The following is a 13,473-nucleotide window of genomic DNA, read 5'->3' on the forward strand; positions in this document are numbered from 1 at the left end:
TTGCTCTCAAGACATTTGCAAAATCCTAAACTACAGGGGAAAGAGGCCATGAAACCAGACAGAAAGCCAATAGGCTCGTAAACTAAAAGGCTAAGCAGAGCCTTGTGGTCTCCAAATAAAGTTTTCCATAAAATGGTACTATGGCTCTTTGGAGAAGTGCTTTCTAGATCTAAGACAGGAAATGTCTATCCTTACATCAGTATCTGTGCTCTGTCTTGAAAAAGTACAGACGGCAAATCTGCACATGTGAAGGTGCTCCACATCATTAGTCATCAGGAAAGTGCAGATAAAAACCACCCTATCCATTTGAATAGGCTAAGTTATGCTGCAGCAAAACCTTCACACAATTAGGATGGATTTCTTACTGACTGTACAGAAAGCTACAAAGAATGTCGCATCTATCCTAGTGAGAAAGAAAGGATGGATGCTCTACAAAACTTTTCTTGAGAATATCAGAGGACTGAGGTCACAAGGCAACCAAGGAAACTGAATGCTAAAAGGAACAAGCAAGGAGAGAGGGCACACCAACTGCTGAACCTTTGGCAGAACATGGCTGAAAACGCCAGTTGCCCTACAAGTGGCAGAGGAGAAAGTAACTAAAGTTCGAGCAAATCATCAGAGGCAAAGTTTGGGCTGCCGTGTCAGAGTGGGTTAACTGGAGTTCCCAGATACAAGGCACGATCACATGCGTTAGCAAACTCCTTCCCCTGCGTCTCCAGAGGGTGCTTGTGAGAAAAACTGGGGGGCAGGGCAGCAGACTGGAGAGTCCCAGTTCTTGCTGATGCAGGAGTAAGGAGGAGGTTGGTGGCTGCCAGGAGACGAGCGCAAGGTCTCATCTACTTCCTCAGAAGTAGCAAAACCCTTCAAAGCAACCGCTTTCTGCTGCTGGGAGAGGAGAATCTGTCACTCTCAAGCCCCAGATGAAAATCCATGGGAAGGGAAGATCCTCTATCTTTTTGTGTAGTCACTGAGGAACTCCAGCTGATAGGGAACCATCATCTATTTTTAAATTTATTTTTTATAGGGGTAACTTTGGTTATGACCAACGTAGACAGCATATTAAAAAGCAGAGACATTACTTTGCCAACAAAGGTCCATCTAGTCAAAGCTATGGTTTTTCCAGGAGTCATGGATGGATGTGAGAGTTGGACTATAAAGAAAAGCTGAATGCCAAAGAACTGATGCTTTTGAACTGTGGTGTTGGAGAAGACTCTTGAGAGTCCCTTGGACTGCAAGGAGATCCAACCAGTCCATCCTAAAGGAAATCAGTCCTGAATATTCATTGGAAGGACTGATGTTGAAGCTGAAACTCCAATACTTTGGCCACGTGATGCGAAGAACTGACTCATTTGAAAAGACCCTGATGCTGGGAAAGATTGAGGGCAGGAGGAGAAGGGAACAACAGAGGATGAGATGGTTGGATGGCATCACCATTACTCAACAGACATGAGTTTGAGTAAACTTCGGGAGTTGGTGATAGACAGGGAGGCCTGGTGTCCATGGGGTCGCAGAGTCGGACACAACCGAGCAACTGAACTGAACTTTGGTTTATAACATTAAATAAGCTTCATATGTACAATATTATATTCCTATTCTGTGTACACATAGCATGCTCAGAGCACCATCACCTTCAATGTTACCAGTTACTATGGCGTTGGAAAAGACAGTTAGTTCTGATATTTTGGGAATTGTTTGTTACAGTACTACAGTAGTTAGCAGTCCTTACCCTAATTAACACACTGGGAAAATGCAGTTAAATTTTACACCATTTTTTCTCCCGTCCTCTAGCAGCAACAGATCTTCCCCTATGTAGCTCCTGGTGAGTTCTGACAGCACCCACAGCTAGCTTCTTCATATGACATTATTTTTAGCATTTTTTACAGTGAATATTCATTTAGATCTACTCACACATATTCAATTTCTGGTACTTCTCATTCCTCCCTGAGTATCTGTGTTTCCATAAGGGATTATTTTTCTGTGTTTGAAGAATTCCCTTATGGGTGTTAATTTTCTCAGTTTTTGTGTGTATGGGTTTGTTAGCTCCTTCCTTCTGTCATAACTGTATTGCATTTAAACTTTAATTTTGGGGACCTCTCTGGTGGTCCAGTGGTTATGACTCCACGCTGCCAAAGCACAGGGGTGCAGGTTCCATCCCTGGTTCCAGAACTAAGATCCCACATGCCGTGTGCCATGGCCAAAAGATAAAAAATAATACTACTACTAAATTATATAATTTCTTAAGTCTTTTAAAAATTTTTATGCATTTATTTGGTAGTGCTGGGTCTTAGCTGTTGCACGTAGGATCTTCAATTCCTTGCAGCACGCGGGATCTTTAGCTGTGGTATGCAAACTCTGAGTTTCAGCGTGTGGGATCAAGTTCCCTGACCAGGGATTGAACCCAGGCCCCCTGCGTTGACAGTGTGGAGTTTTAGCCAGCAGACGGTCAGGGAATCCCCTGCAGTTTCCGACACTGCTGTCATTTCACTCCACCGTTGTTTGCTTGGACTGACCCAGGCGTTTTTACTCCCTTGTTTTTCCATGTTCCTTCTTGCATCTTGGATTTTCTCTGTGATCATTCTCTGACTATTGTAAGTTGATGCTTTAGAATTTCTTTTGGGACAGTCCGTTAGTGATCATTGTTAGTTGTCTGGGGGTTTTGTCTGTTTTTGCCTGAATACTGCTTTATCTCATCCGGTTTTTTTTCTTTTCACTAGAGAAAATTTCAAACATATTCAAAGTAGAAAGAATAGTATAAGGTAGTACCCCTGTATATTCATCAGTCAGTTCATGTTCGAACAGCCCTAATATATGTATACGATTACCCATGAGCCTGGGTCATTTTGAAGCACATTCCAGCATCTTATCATTTTGTCTTTTTAAACAGCAACCTCATCTGTCGCCACTTCTAATATTATATCCAGTCAGTATTCATAGTTCTCCATCATCTTATACTTTTTGGTAAGTTGTTTGTTTTTGTGTGTTTTCAAATGCACAATCTATATTAATCAGGGTCCTAATATGTCCATACACTGTAATTGGTTGATGCGATCTGAAAGACATTAAGCTGTTAGTCTATAGATCCCTCTTCCATCTCTTTTTCCTTGCTTGTAAATTCTTACTGAAGCAGTGGAGTCCCTTTCTTTTAGAGTTTTCCACGCTCTGGGCTTTGTTCATTGTGTCCCAACAGTGTCATTTAACATGGACCTCTGCCGTCCTCTCTACTTCCCTGATTTATATTTTCTGTAAACTAGTCAAATTCAGGTTTGATTTTCCTCCTCATTCTTTTTAGAAAGTAAAATTCACATAATATAAAATTAGTGATTTTAAAGCATACAGAGACCTCCCTGGTGGTCCCGTGGTTAAGAATCCACCTGCCAATGCAGGGGACACGGGCTGCATCCCTGGTCCAGGAAGATCCCACGTGCTGAGGAGCAACTAAGCCGAGTGCCGCAACTACTGAGCCGCCCCTGTCTAGAGCCCGTGCTCCGCAGCAAGAGAAGGCGCCCCAGTGAGAAGTCCACGCATCACAAGCAGAGAGGGGCCCCTGCTCGCCGCAGCTAGAGAAAGCCTGCGCGGCAACAAAGACCCAGCACAGCCAAAAATAAGTAAGTGTTTAAAAAGTGTACAGTTCAGTGGCACTTAGCACACTGACAGTGCCACTCATCTATCCCCTCTGTCAGGTTTGAAGCGTTTCCATCAGCCCACTGGGAATCCATAAGCTGTCACTTCCCATTACCCTCTCCCCCAGCTCCTGGCAATGGCTGATCTGCTTTTCTATGACTTTGCTTCTTCTGGATACTTAATATAAATGGAATCATATAACATGTGACCTTCTGGGCTTGGCTTCTTTCACTTACCATAAGGTTCATCTACATTGTAATATGTATCCTTCCCTTTCATGACAGAATGATATTTCGCTATATGAATGTACATTTCATTTGTCATCAGTTTATGAACATTGGGTTGTTTTCACCTTTTGCTTATTGTGAATAGTGCTGTTACAAACATTTTGTACAAGTGTTTGCTTGAATACTTTTCATTTCTTTTGGATATATTATCTAGGAGTGAAATTGCTAGGTCATATGGCATGGGGTCGAAAAGAATCAGACACGATTGAGTGACTAACACTAAAAATAATGGTAATTCCATGTTTAACTTTTTCAGGAACTTCCCTTCAGTTTTGAACGATGCTTTACTGAAATCATCTTTTTTCTTGAAACCATAATTTTAGTTGGCTAGATTGTTTTTACACATTGAAACATTATTCCATTGTGTTTCGGTTTCCATGTTGTGAAGAAGTGGATTGTTAACCATCAGTCCTTTGAAAGTAATCTTTCTTCTCTGATTGCCTTTAAAATCTTTGTCTTTGGTAGAAGATAGTTTCACTCTGATGTGTACAGAATGTATTTCTTCTTATTTCAGCTACTTAGGACTTCAAGGTTTTGAGAAGCAATATTGCATGGCTAAAAAAGTGATTATTGCCAGACTATCTGGGTTCACATGCTGACTTCACCATTAATTAGCCTATTGACATTAGGAAAATTACTTAACTTTTCTGAGCCGGTTTCTTTTTTATGTTTTTATTGATATAGTTGATGTACAGTATTATATAACTTACAGGTGTACAACATAGTGGTCTACAACTTTTAAAGGTTATATTCTATTTACAGTCATTATAAAATATTGGCTAGGGAATTCCCTGGTGGTTCTGTGGATAGGAGTCTATGTTTTCACTATTAAGGGCGCAAGTTCAATCCCTGGTTGGAGAACTGAGATTCTGCAAGCTGTGAGGCAAAGCCAAATATATATGTATATTATATATATGTATGTAGACATGTAATATATAATATATACTCCTTGTATAATATATCCTTGTAGCTTATTTTATACACAGCAGTTTGTGCCTTGAGCCTGTTTCTTAATCTGTAAAATAGGTATAATAATCTCTGCCTCTTAGGATTCTGACTAGTCTTCAGACTAAATGAGTTAATATATTAACACACTTACAACAGTGCCTGGCATGTAGTTACATAGCTGTTCACTTTGATAATGATAATGAGCACAGTCTGTGGATGGGTGTCTTTCACTGACACTGCTTGGCTTGTGGGATCTTAGTTCCCTGACCAGGGATTGAACCTGGGCCTCCAAAGTGAAAGCGCCGAGTCCTCACCACTGGTCAGCCAGGGGAATTGCCGCAATTTTAAGTTTTTATCGATTGTGATGTCTGACCTAGGAAGATCTTTACTACCTGAGCTTTTCTCCATCCAACATTCTAGTTCTGAGGCAGAATTCTCTGTTCTACTTCAGGTTGCCAGAGTCTTCGGCTTAAAGGGCTCCATAATGAAACTGAAGCAGGGATCGTTTCTGTGGTACCTTTACCTGGACAAACTGTATTGCTTATTATCCGTGAGAAATGTGAAGGCATTGGTGGAATACTTTCACCTTCTTGACGTGCACCGCAAGAAAACCTTGAATGGTCAGTACTTCCATAAGTGCATCTTCTGGGTCATGACTGGGTTTTTAACGAATGTGCAGGAGAACTTACAGGGTCAGAAACTAGTTCATTAACATAGGTGTTACATCTTCGAAATGAAGCACAGAGAAACCCCGCCCGCTGAGCCTTGATGGCGGTTCAGTGAGGCAGATAAAACAACAGGCTCTGGGACTAGATCTTGGCTCCACGCGTTGTTCCTTGGTGACTTGCAGAATGTCATCATCCTCTTTTAAGTCTAATTTTCTTCATCCGTAAGTGAGGCTTCTAATGATGGAGTCCATCTCATGGTTGGAAAAGAAAGATAGCGAGGGACTTCCCTGGCAGTGCAGTGGTTGAGTCTCCACGCTTCCACTTCACGGGGCGTGGGTTCAGTCCTCAGTTTGGGAGCTCAGATGCTTCATGCTGCATCAGTTCACTTCAGTTCAGTTCAGTCACACAATGCAGCCAAAAAAAAAAAAAAGGTGATGAGATTAGATAACATACAGGAAGTGCTTAGCACCATGCTCGGCATGCTCTAAGGGTTTAATGTGTTCATTACTGTTACAGCTATTCCTGGCGGCCGACCCCTCTCAGGCCTTAACCTCAAGGGTCCCTTAGCAAAACTTTTCCATAGACTGGGAGAACTGAGTCAGAGGATCTGCAAAGCCCCTTCTAATTCTTGGTACTTGTGACTGAAAAGTGTTGGTGAGCTCAACCCTGCTGCTGAGTGCACAAACTAATAGAAGACCAATTACAACACTTCAGGGCTGTTTGTTTGGCATTTGTTTCTCTTTAGACCTGGGAATGGCAATGGCACCCCACTCCAGTACTCTTGCCTGGAAAATCCCATGGGCAGAGGACCCTGGTAGGCTGCAGTCCATGGGGTTGCGCAGAGTCGGATACGACCGAGCGACTTCACTTTCACTTTTCACTTTCATGCATTGGAGAAGGAAATGGCAACCCACTCCAGTGTTCTTGCCTGGAGAACCCCAGGGACGGGGGAGCCTAATGGGCTGCTGTCTATGGGGTCGCACAGAGTCGGACACGACTGAAGCGACTTAGCAGCAATATAGATAAGGTAGGGCTTCCCAGGTGGTGCTAGCGGTAAAGAACCCGCCTGCCACTGCAGGAGCTGCAAGAGATGTGGGTTTGATCCCTGGGTCGGGAAGATCCCCTGGAGAAGGGAATGACTGACCACTCCAGTATTCTTGCCTAGAGAATCCCATGGACAGAGGAGCCTGGAGGGCTACAGTCCACAGGGTCACTGAGAGTCAGACAGGACTGAAGAGATTTAGCATAACTAAGGTATCCTATTCATTCATTTTAACCTGAGGGAGAGAAATATCATTTATCAACAAGGAGTTTCTTCCATAAAAATTTTTTAAAGAGTTCATTCAATCCTTATAAAATAATAAAGATACCTTCATTTATTCATCCTTTCGTGCCCCAGATTTATACACAGCATCTCACCAAGTCTTCCCAATAACCCAGTCCTAGATAAGACAACTGTAGGGCACCTTGATGTAAACAGAGAAGCTGGCCCCAAAACCCAAGGGTTTCTGACTCTAAAGCCCATATCAGTCTCACCAGTGTTTGCTTAGCAGTCTGATCTCCCTGGTAACAGTCACTCCCCACTGATGCAACGCCCGAGAGATGAAGTCATACTCAGGTCTGGTCACCAAGGGACCAGACGGTGACCTGGAGGAAGGCACAGGCTTGAGCTTTGCCTGCCAGGGCTGTGGTGACGCAGTGCCCTGGATGCTTGGCCTGGAGTCGGCCGATGGAGTAACAGTATCTGTTAACTAGCTACTGAGCCTTACTGTAAAGCATTCCTCACAAAGCAAGGACACAGGCATCACCATGTTTGCACATGGTGTGTTCCCAAGTGCTCACACCTGGTGGGACATGCGAAACCCTCAGGTCAGGACACTGCGTTGACTGGCTCATTGTACCTTTAGCCCGCTTCAGCCCGGACTCCAAACCACACAGACCTGCTTTACAGATTTAGTGGGGCCATGTCTTGTGCAGGAGACACAAGACAATTAATGTAATTAATGTGTGCATGCTCAGTTGCTCAGCCCTGACTCTGCGATCCCATGGACTGTAGGCCACCAGGCTCCTCTGTCCATGAAATTTCTCATGCAACCATACTGGAGTGGGCTGCCACGCCCTCCTCTAGGAGATCTTCCGGCCGAACGTGGGTCTCTTGCCGTCTCCTGCACTGGCAGGTGGGTTCTTCAGGGCTTTAACACTTCAGGGCTTTTTTGTTTGTTCATTTGTCTTTTGGTTTTTGTCTCTTTTAGGACTGGGTATAAATAAGGTAGGGCTTCCCAGGTGGTGCCAGCGGTAAGAAACCTGCCTGCTGATGCAGGAGCTGCAAGAGAGGTGGGTTTAAAGCCCTCTGTAATCAATGGGCAAGAAGGAATCACATGTAGACCATTACACTTGAGAATCTCTGAAATAGTATGGGTGATCTGTACATATAACTTGTACAGCCACATACCACTGTGTAAACATATCCCCATGTTTGTTTCTTCCATCTAACACACCCTGAGACAGATGATGAGTGGAATTTCAGGCAAAAACCTTCCCTGTCCTTTACATTTTTTTTTTCCCCCTCCGATTGTATATGACTGCAGATGCATTAACTAATGTGCAAAAGATACAGCTTCACTGTAGAAAGAGCAAGGCTGTGGAGTCAGATGGACCACATATGAAGCCCAGCTCTGCCACTCCGAGTGTGGTCCACAGAGCAGCAGCGGCCACATCACTCGGGAGCTTGTTAAGATGCAGACTCAGTAGTCCCGAGCCAGTTTCTAATCACAACCGCTGTGTTGACAAGATCCCCAAGTGATTGGTACGCCCATTACAGCTCGAGAAGCCCCACGCCTAGTTATCACCCAAAGCTTACTGTGCAAGGCTGTGTAGCCGCCCGGGTTCCGTGACATGCAACACTTAAAGCGCCCAGCACCTAAGGTGGCTGATGATAGTTCCCTTCCCCACAGTCAAGAGCATTTACGTTACGTAAGCATGAGGCACAGTGATGCTTTTATAGAAGAGGAATGATTTTTAAATTTCTCGTTTTAATTCTCTCAAGTGAAAGACCCAGGTGAAACGTCAGCTTTTCCAAGAGCGTGTCCTAGGTCCCCAGTGAGAACTAAGCTCTCCTATGCGCGAGGAGCACTGAGAGCCTTTTATTGATATGTCTGCACATCGGTCTGTTCCATCCAAGCCCTGTCCACTCTCCCCTTCTTCACAAGTCCGGGCGCAGTGGAACGTGTAGTGGCAAAGCCAGAAACCAAGTATCATCATTGCTACTGCGCGTCAACAAGCTTCCAACAGGACCATTTCTGTGGCTCCCAGGTGTCGAACATTCTGGAACTGTTTCAGAATAACCCGTCTCATCTCCCTGCCGACAGATGTGCTGTTTTACCACTTCCTTCATCACGTGACTGACTTGACACGGAACCAGATCACAGTTGTGTTCAACATGCTGGACTGGAACGCGGTGGGTGAGATTGGTTTCGACCAGTTCTACATGCTGGTGTGTATACTGCTGGCGCAAGAGGTGAGTAGCCAGCCAGGCTCTGGGGCAGAGGGGGCAGAGCTCAGCTGCCACCGTGTCGCTAAAGGCGGCGCCAAATTAAGAGTGCGGCCCAAGTTCTCTTCTTTTCACTTGAAACAGGAAGAAGGAACGGGGGAGTACTACTTTTGGTTCCTAACTGGTCCATCTATACCCTAGGAGTTTCGAAAGGTTACCCAGCTTCCCTCCCACTTTGCCTTTATAAAGAACAAATCTCATCCCATCACATCGCTCCCTGGCATGCCCTTCCTTGCCCCTTCTAGCCGGCGGGTCTTAAATAATCACCAGTAATCCCAGTTGCCTCTCTTCCTCAGTGATCCCTTTCCTCAGAATATTCTGAAGGGGATGAGTGAGCAAGACAAGCCCTGCCCGTCTTTGGGTACCCACCCTACCTTGCACACACTCCCAGTGTACTCACCTCTTTCCCTTTCCTTAAGGACAGGCCCCTCGTGTCTCCACCATTTTATCACCAGTGCTGAAGTGTCCTTACGTAGATTTTCAGTGAACAAAGGAAACGCACCCCACTGAGAGCTGCATCGAGCAGAGCCAATCACTCCAGACAGCATCAGCCCCCTTGAAGGCGGATGCTGCAGCAGGGTCCGCTACGCTGACACAGCGCCCTTCCGGCCCTGAGCTGCCATGATTCTGCCCTGTGCTTTGAGCTCTCTAGGGAACGGACTAGTGAATAGATGAGTCTCGATGTAGCGAGTTTAGAAAGTAGCACTGACAATACTATTCCTTTCCTTATGTTTTCCTCTCAAAGCAGAATCATTTGGAAGAGCAATTTATCTTCCGCCATTCCCGGCCTGTTTTTGAGTTGCTTGACCTGGATGGGGAGCTGAAAATTGGCCCAGACAACTTGCACATGTACAACTTTCTCTTTAATATTAAAAAGCAGCAACTCAGAGACCTCTACTATAACTTCGACATCACAGGTGACCGCGTAAGTGCAGGTCCCTAGCGTGTGGCCTGGCAGCGTGCCTGCTCAGCTATGTGCGACTCTTTGTGACCCCCTGGACTGTAGCTCACCAGGCCCCTCCTCTGGGGGGTCTTCCCGACCCAGGGAGCGAACCTGCATCTCCTGCATTGGCAGGTAGACTCCTTACCCCTGAGCCACCTGGGAAGCTGTGGCCTGGCAGCCCCTCTGTCCAGAGCTACAGGACTGTGTCCTCTGCCTACAGTGGGGGCGGGGGGGAGGAGGGAAGGAGAAGCCTGCTGGAGCGTCACAGCACTGGGATCACAAAATCCCTGAGATGGACAGGCCCGTGGAAGGGAGGGCTGAGTAACTGCAACATCAGATAATGTGGATATAGAATTACAGAAGTTTAGAGAAGGAAACTCTGTTGGAAGTTTAGCTGAAAGAAGGAACTATTTTAATATGGCAGGAAGTGGTCTTAAGAGGAAGGTTATAGATTTTAATAAGTAGAAACGAAGAAATTCTTAGATGGGAACGCACGAGTTAAATTCCAAGAGAAAACAGTGACTATCTATTCCAAGTCCATTCAGTGAATGGCGATTCCAAGTCCATGCTGACTAGCAAGTGAGAGCGCAAGTCTAAGCTCTGAACAGATGGACCACACTGTGAAGCAGCTCAGATGTGCCTGAACACATCTGGACTTTAGGCAGCAGAAGTAAGAAAGTGGCCCTGGTGCCCTCTGAGCCCACAGCGGACCGTCTCTGGCTCGAGACTACAAGCAGACAGTAATCAGTCCTCATTACTGCTGCTAAGTCGCTTCAGTCGTGTCCGACTCTGTGCGACCCCACAGACGGCAGCCCACCAGGCTCCCCTGTCCCTGGGATTCTCCAGGCAAGAACACTGGAGTGGGTTGCCATTTCCTTCTCCAATCCATGAGAGCGAAAAGTGAAAGTGAAGTCGCTCAGTCGTGTCCGACTCCTAGCGACCCCATGGACCGCAGCCCACCAGGCTCCTCCATCCATGGGATTTTCCAGGCAAGAGTACTGGAGTGGGATGCCATTGCCTTCTCCTGTCCTCATTACTGGGGCTCTTGAATCAAGTTTCCAAGGTTTTAAATGAGAAGTGATTACAATCCTGCTCCCATCTGAAACAAAGTATCAAATCCTTTCTGAAATAACTTTCCTTTTTTCCTCCCCAACACAAGCTTCTTAATTACAAGGAATTCAAGCTGTTTACTATCTTCTCCATGGACAAATATCAGGAGAGTCAGAAAGCAGAGAAAGAGAAGAAGAAAGAGAAAGCTTTACTCAAAAAGAAACTGTCACAAGTTAACCAGAGCCAGAGAGAGAGTCTTCTTGGACTAAAACCATTTGAAAGTATAAGTAATTACAATTGTTAACATATCTTAAAAATAAATTTAGAACCTCAAAGTAGCTCTGATTTTTGCACATCAGGGTTGAGTGTTCTTCAACCCACAGATTCTTAGCCTTGTTAACCCTGAGGCCTCACATGACTCAGCGATGTAATCACTTCTCTTTTTTGACATGTCCCAATTCTGCTGTTGCTTTTCAGACCAACCCTGTCCACTGGGTCCCCGTGTGTCAGCCACCAGCTCTTCCTGGAGCTGAGCAGTTGGAAGACGATGCTTTCCTAAGATTTGCCACAAGTGGTCCAATACTTTCAGAATTCTAGTCTCCCAATCCTTAAGGCGAAAAACAAACTTCAAAATGGAAATGCGCCTCCACGTGTAAGGGAAACTGACTTAAGGATATGGGGACTGTGTTCTTCCTAGAACTTGAATGGCTCTTTGATGAGTTAGGTGCTTAAGCAATTATACCAAATCTACTAGGGTAAAATAATTATTACATGTCTTTGTATAATTTTAATTTTTTGTGTAAATAATGCCTTGAATAATTTTTAAGTGCTTTTAGCATGGGATTTGTGAATCCTCCCTACCGGACTGTACTGTGATATTAAATATTAACTACCATTCAGTTAAGTGCTTGCTATGGGTAGGGCAGGGCTTTAGAGACATGGCTTTTTGAATCCTCCTAACCCTGTGAACTGTTACTCTTAATTTACAGATGAGGATATTGAGGTGTCAAGATTAAGAAACTACTTAAGGTTCTTAATGACTCACAGAGTTCAAATTCAAGGTCAGTTAGATGCCTGTGCTTAGAACAACTGATCTAACTCACTTCAGTCCTGGCAGATCCTGTTTAAGTTTTAAGCTGACATTTCACTGGCTCAGAAACCCCTTATGCAGAATGCTAATTACGACATCTCCTTCGACCACAGATTTGAGGGACAAGTTTGGCGACTGGAGGAATGCAGCCCGTTTCCGATACACCAAGGGTTTCTTAAGGATACACCACGTAATAACTGGCCCCAGCATTCAGAGTGCTTAATAATCGCCAACACTACTCTGTCAACACGCACCAGCCAAGAATGCTGCTTATCAAGGGCTGTCGCTCCTAAGTCAAAGTTGTAATGACTGAGATCACGATAATTACTATGAATATCCTTTATATTTACCCTAAGTCATGAGATCTTAATAACACACTGATGAGTAATGTTTAGAAACCAAACCTTCTCTCTTCTCCAAAATGGTACTATGAAAGCTAAATGGAAGTAGCAAAAGACCAGAAAGTCCCCCAAAACACACGTCTCTCGATCTCTGGTTTATATGTGGGGATAACGGGGTTGATCTCAAGAACTGTTGCAAAGGCCAGGGAGATGGAGAGCATCACACTTAGAACAATGCTCTTCTCCTCTGATTGGTAAACAGTTAATCCTCCAAGGAGAACACCCTCTGGCAAACAGGTTTGGATACCACTACACCTATAAGAGTATTGTACTGAGAGACTAGCAGTATCTGGCTGGAAAAGGACAGCAAGAGACTAACCGTCGTTTCAAAGGGCCTCACCACACCACCAGGCTTACCTTGGGACGGGTTTCTGCCTCTTTTCACACAGCCTCAATAGCTTTTGCTGCCAGACAGCCTTACGACCCAGGTGCGGTTCTGGAAGCAGAAACTGTGAGGTCTGAGGAAGGGAAGTCTCCTCTTTCCCATTTTCCCAGGGGAGCGCTCTTGAAATATATAAAGGGTAACTCAACAATGGTATATTGTAGATGCTTTAAGTTTCATTGTCTCCACAGTGAGTTAATCCACTGTGCTATTAAGGGTCGAGTTTAGACCGAGCATGTTTAGGTAAGTGTTTGGATGGCAGTAAAAAGCTATGTCACAGTTCCGTTAGCATTCCTTGGTCAGCAAAATGTATGTTTCCTGAGGAGTCTCAGCAATGGGTGGAGGAGCGGCACTGGGGGGACAGGAGAAACGCAGGTGTGGCTGCAGATATGACTCCAGCTTCAGCCCAGGGCCATGGGACTACAGGTCCACCATCTCCATCGGCTGCAAAGGGGAAAGAATTTTAGAGGAAGCTAACTATGCAACGTGAAGTGACATCTCTTGTCCTAGTTCTTAGCCAAGGACTAGAAAAG

At 45.0% G+C, this 13,473-nt stretch overlaps 1 protein-coding gene across 1 annotated transcript; it reads left to right on the forward strand.

The window, feature by feature from the left end:
• The first annotated feature begins 5,340 nt into the window (after positions 1 to 5,340).
• EFCAB9 (EF-hand calcium binding domain 9) lies at positions 5,341 to 12,380 on the forward strand. The gene is made up of 5 exons (XM_052659362.1): positions 5,341 to 5,476; positions 8,893 to 9,041; positions 9,823 to 9,999; positions 11,177 to 11,354; positions 12,271 to 12,380. Exons 1-5 carry the CDS (start codon positions 5,341 to 5,343, stop codon positions 12,378 to 12,380), a joined length of 750 nt encoding a protein of 249 aa, XP_052515322.1.
• The last annotated feature ends 1,093 nt before the right edge of the window (positions 12,381 to 13,473 follow it).

This window comes from Budorcas taxicolor, chromosome 20 (genome assembly GCF_023091745.1).
Source record: "Budorcas taxicolor isolate Tak-1 chromosome 20, Takin1.1, whole genome shotgun sequence".
In the NCBI taxonomy this organism is placed as follows: domain Eukaryota; kingdom Metazoa; phylum Chordata; class Mammalia; order Artiodactyla; family Bovidae; genus Budorcas; species Budorcas taxicolor.

Excerpts from the sequence above, each read along its gene's own strand:
- EFCAB9 (XM_052659362.1), top strand. The coding sequence starts at position 5,341 with ATGAAACTGAAGCAGGGATCGTTTCTGTGGTACCTTTACCTGGACAAA. Across the intron at positions 9,042-9,822 it reads GTATACTGCTGGCGCAAGAG|AATCATTTGGAAGAGCAATT; the intron begins GTGAGTAGCCAG and ends CTCTCAAAGCAG. Across the intron at positions 11,355-12,270 it reads AAAACCATTTGAAAGTATAA|ATTTGAGGGACAAGTTTGGC; the intron begins GTAATTACAATT and ends CTTCGACCACAG.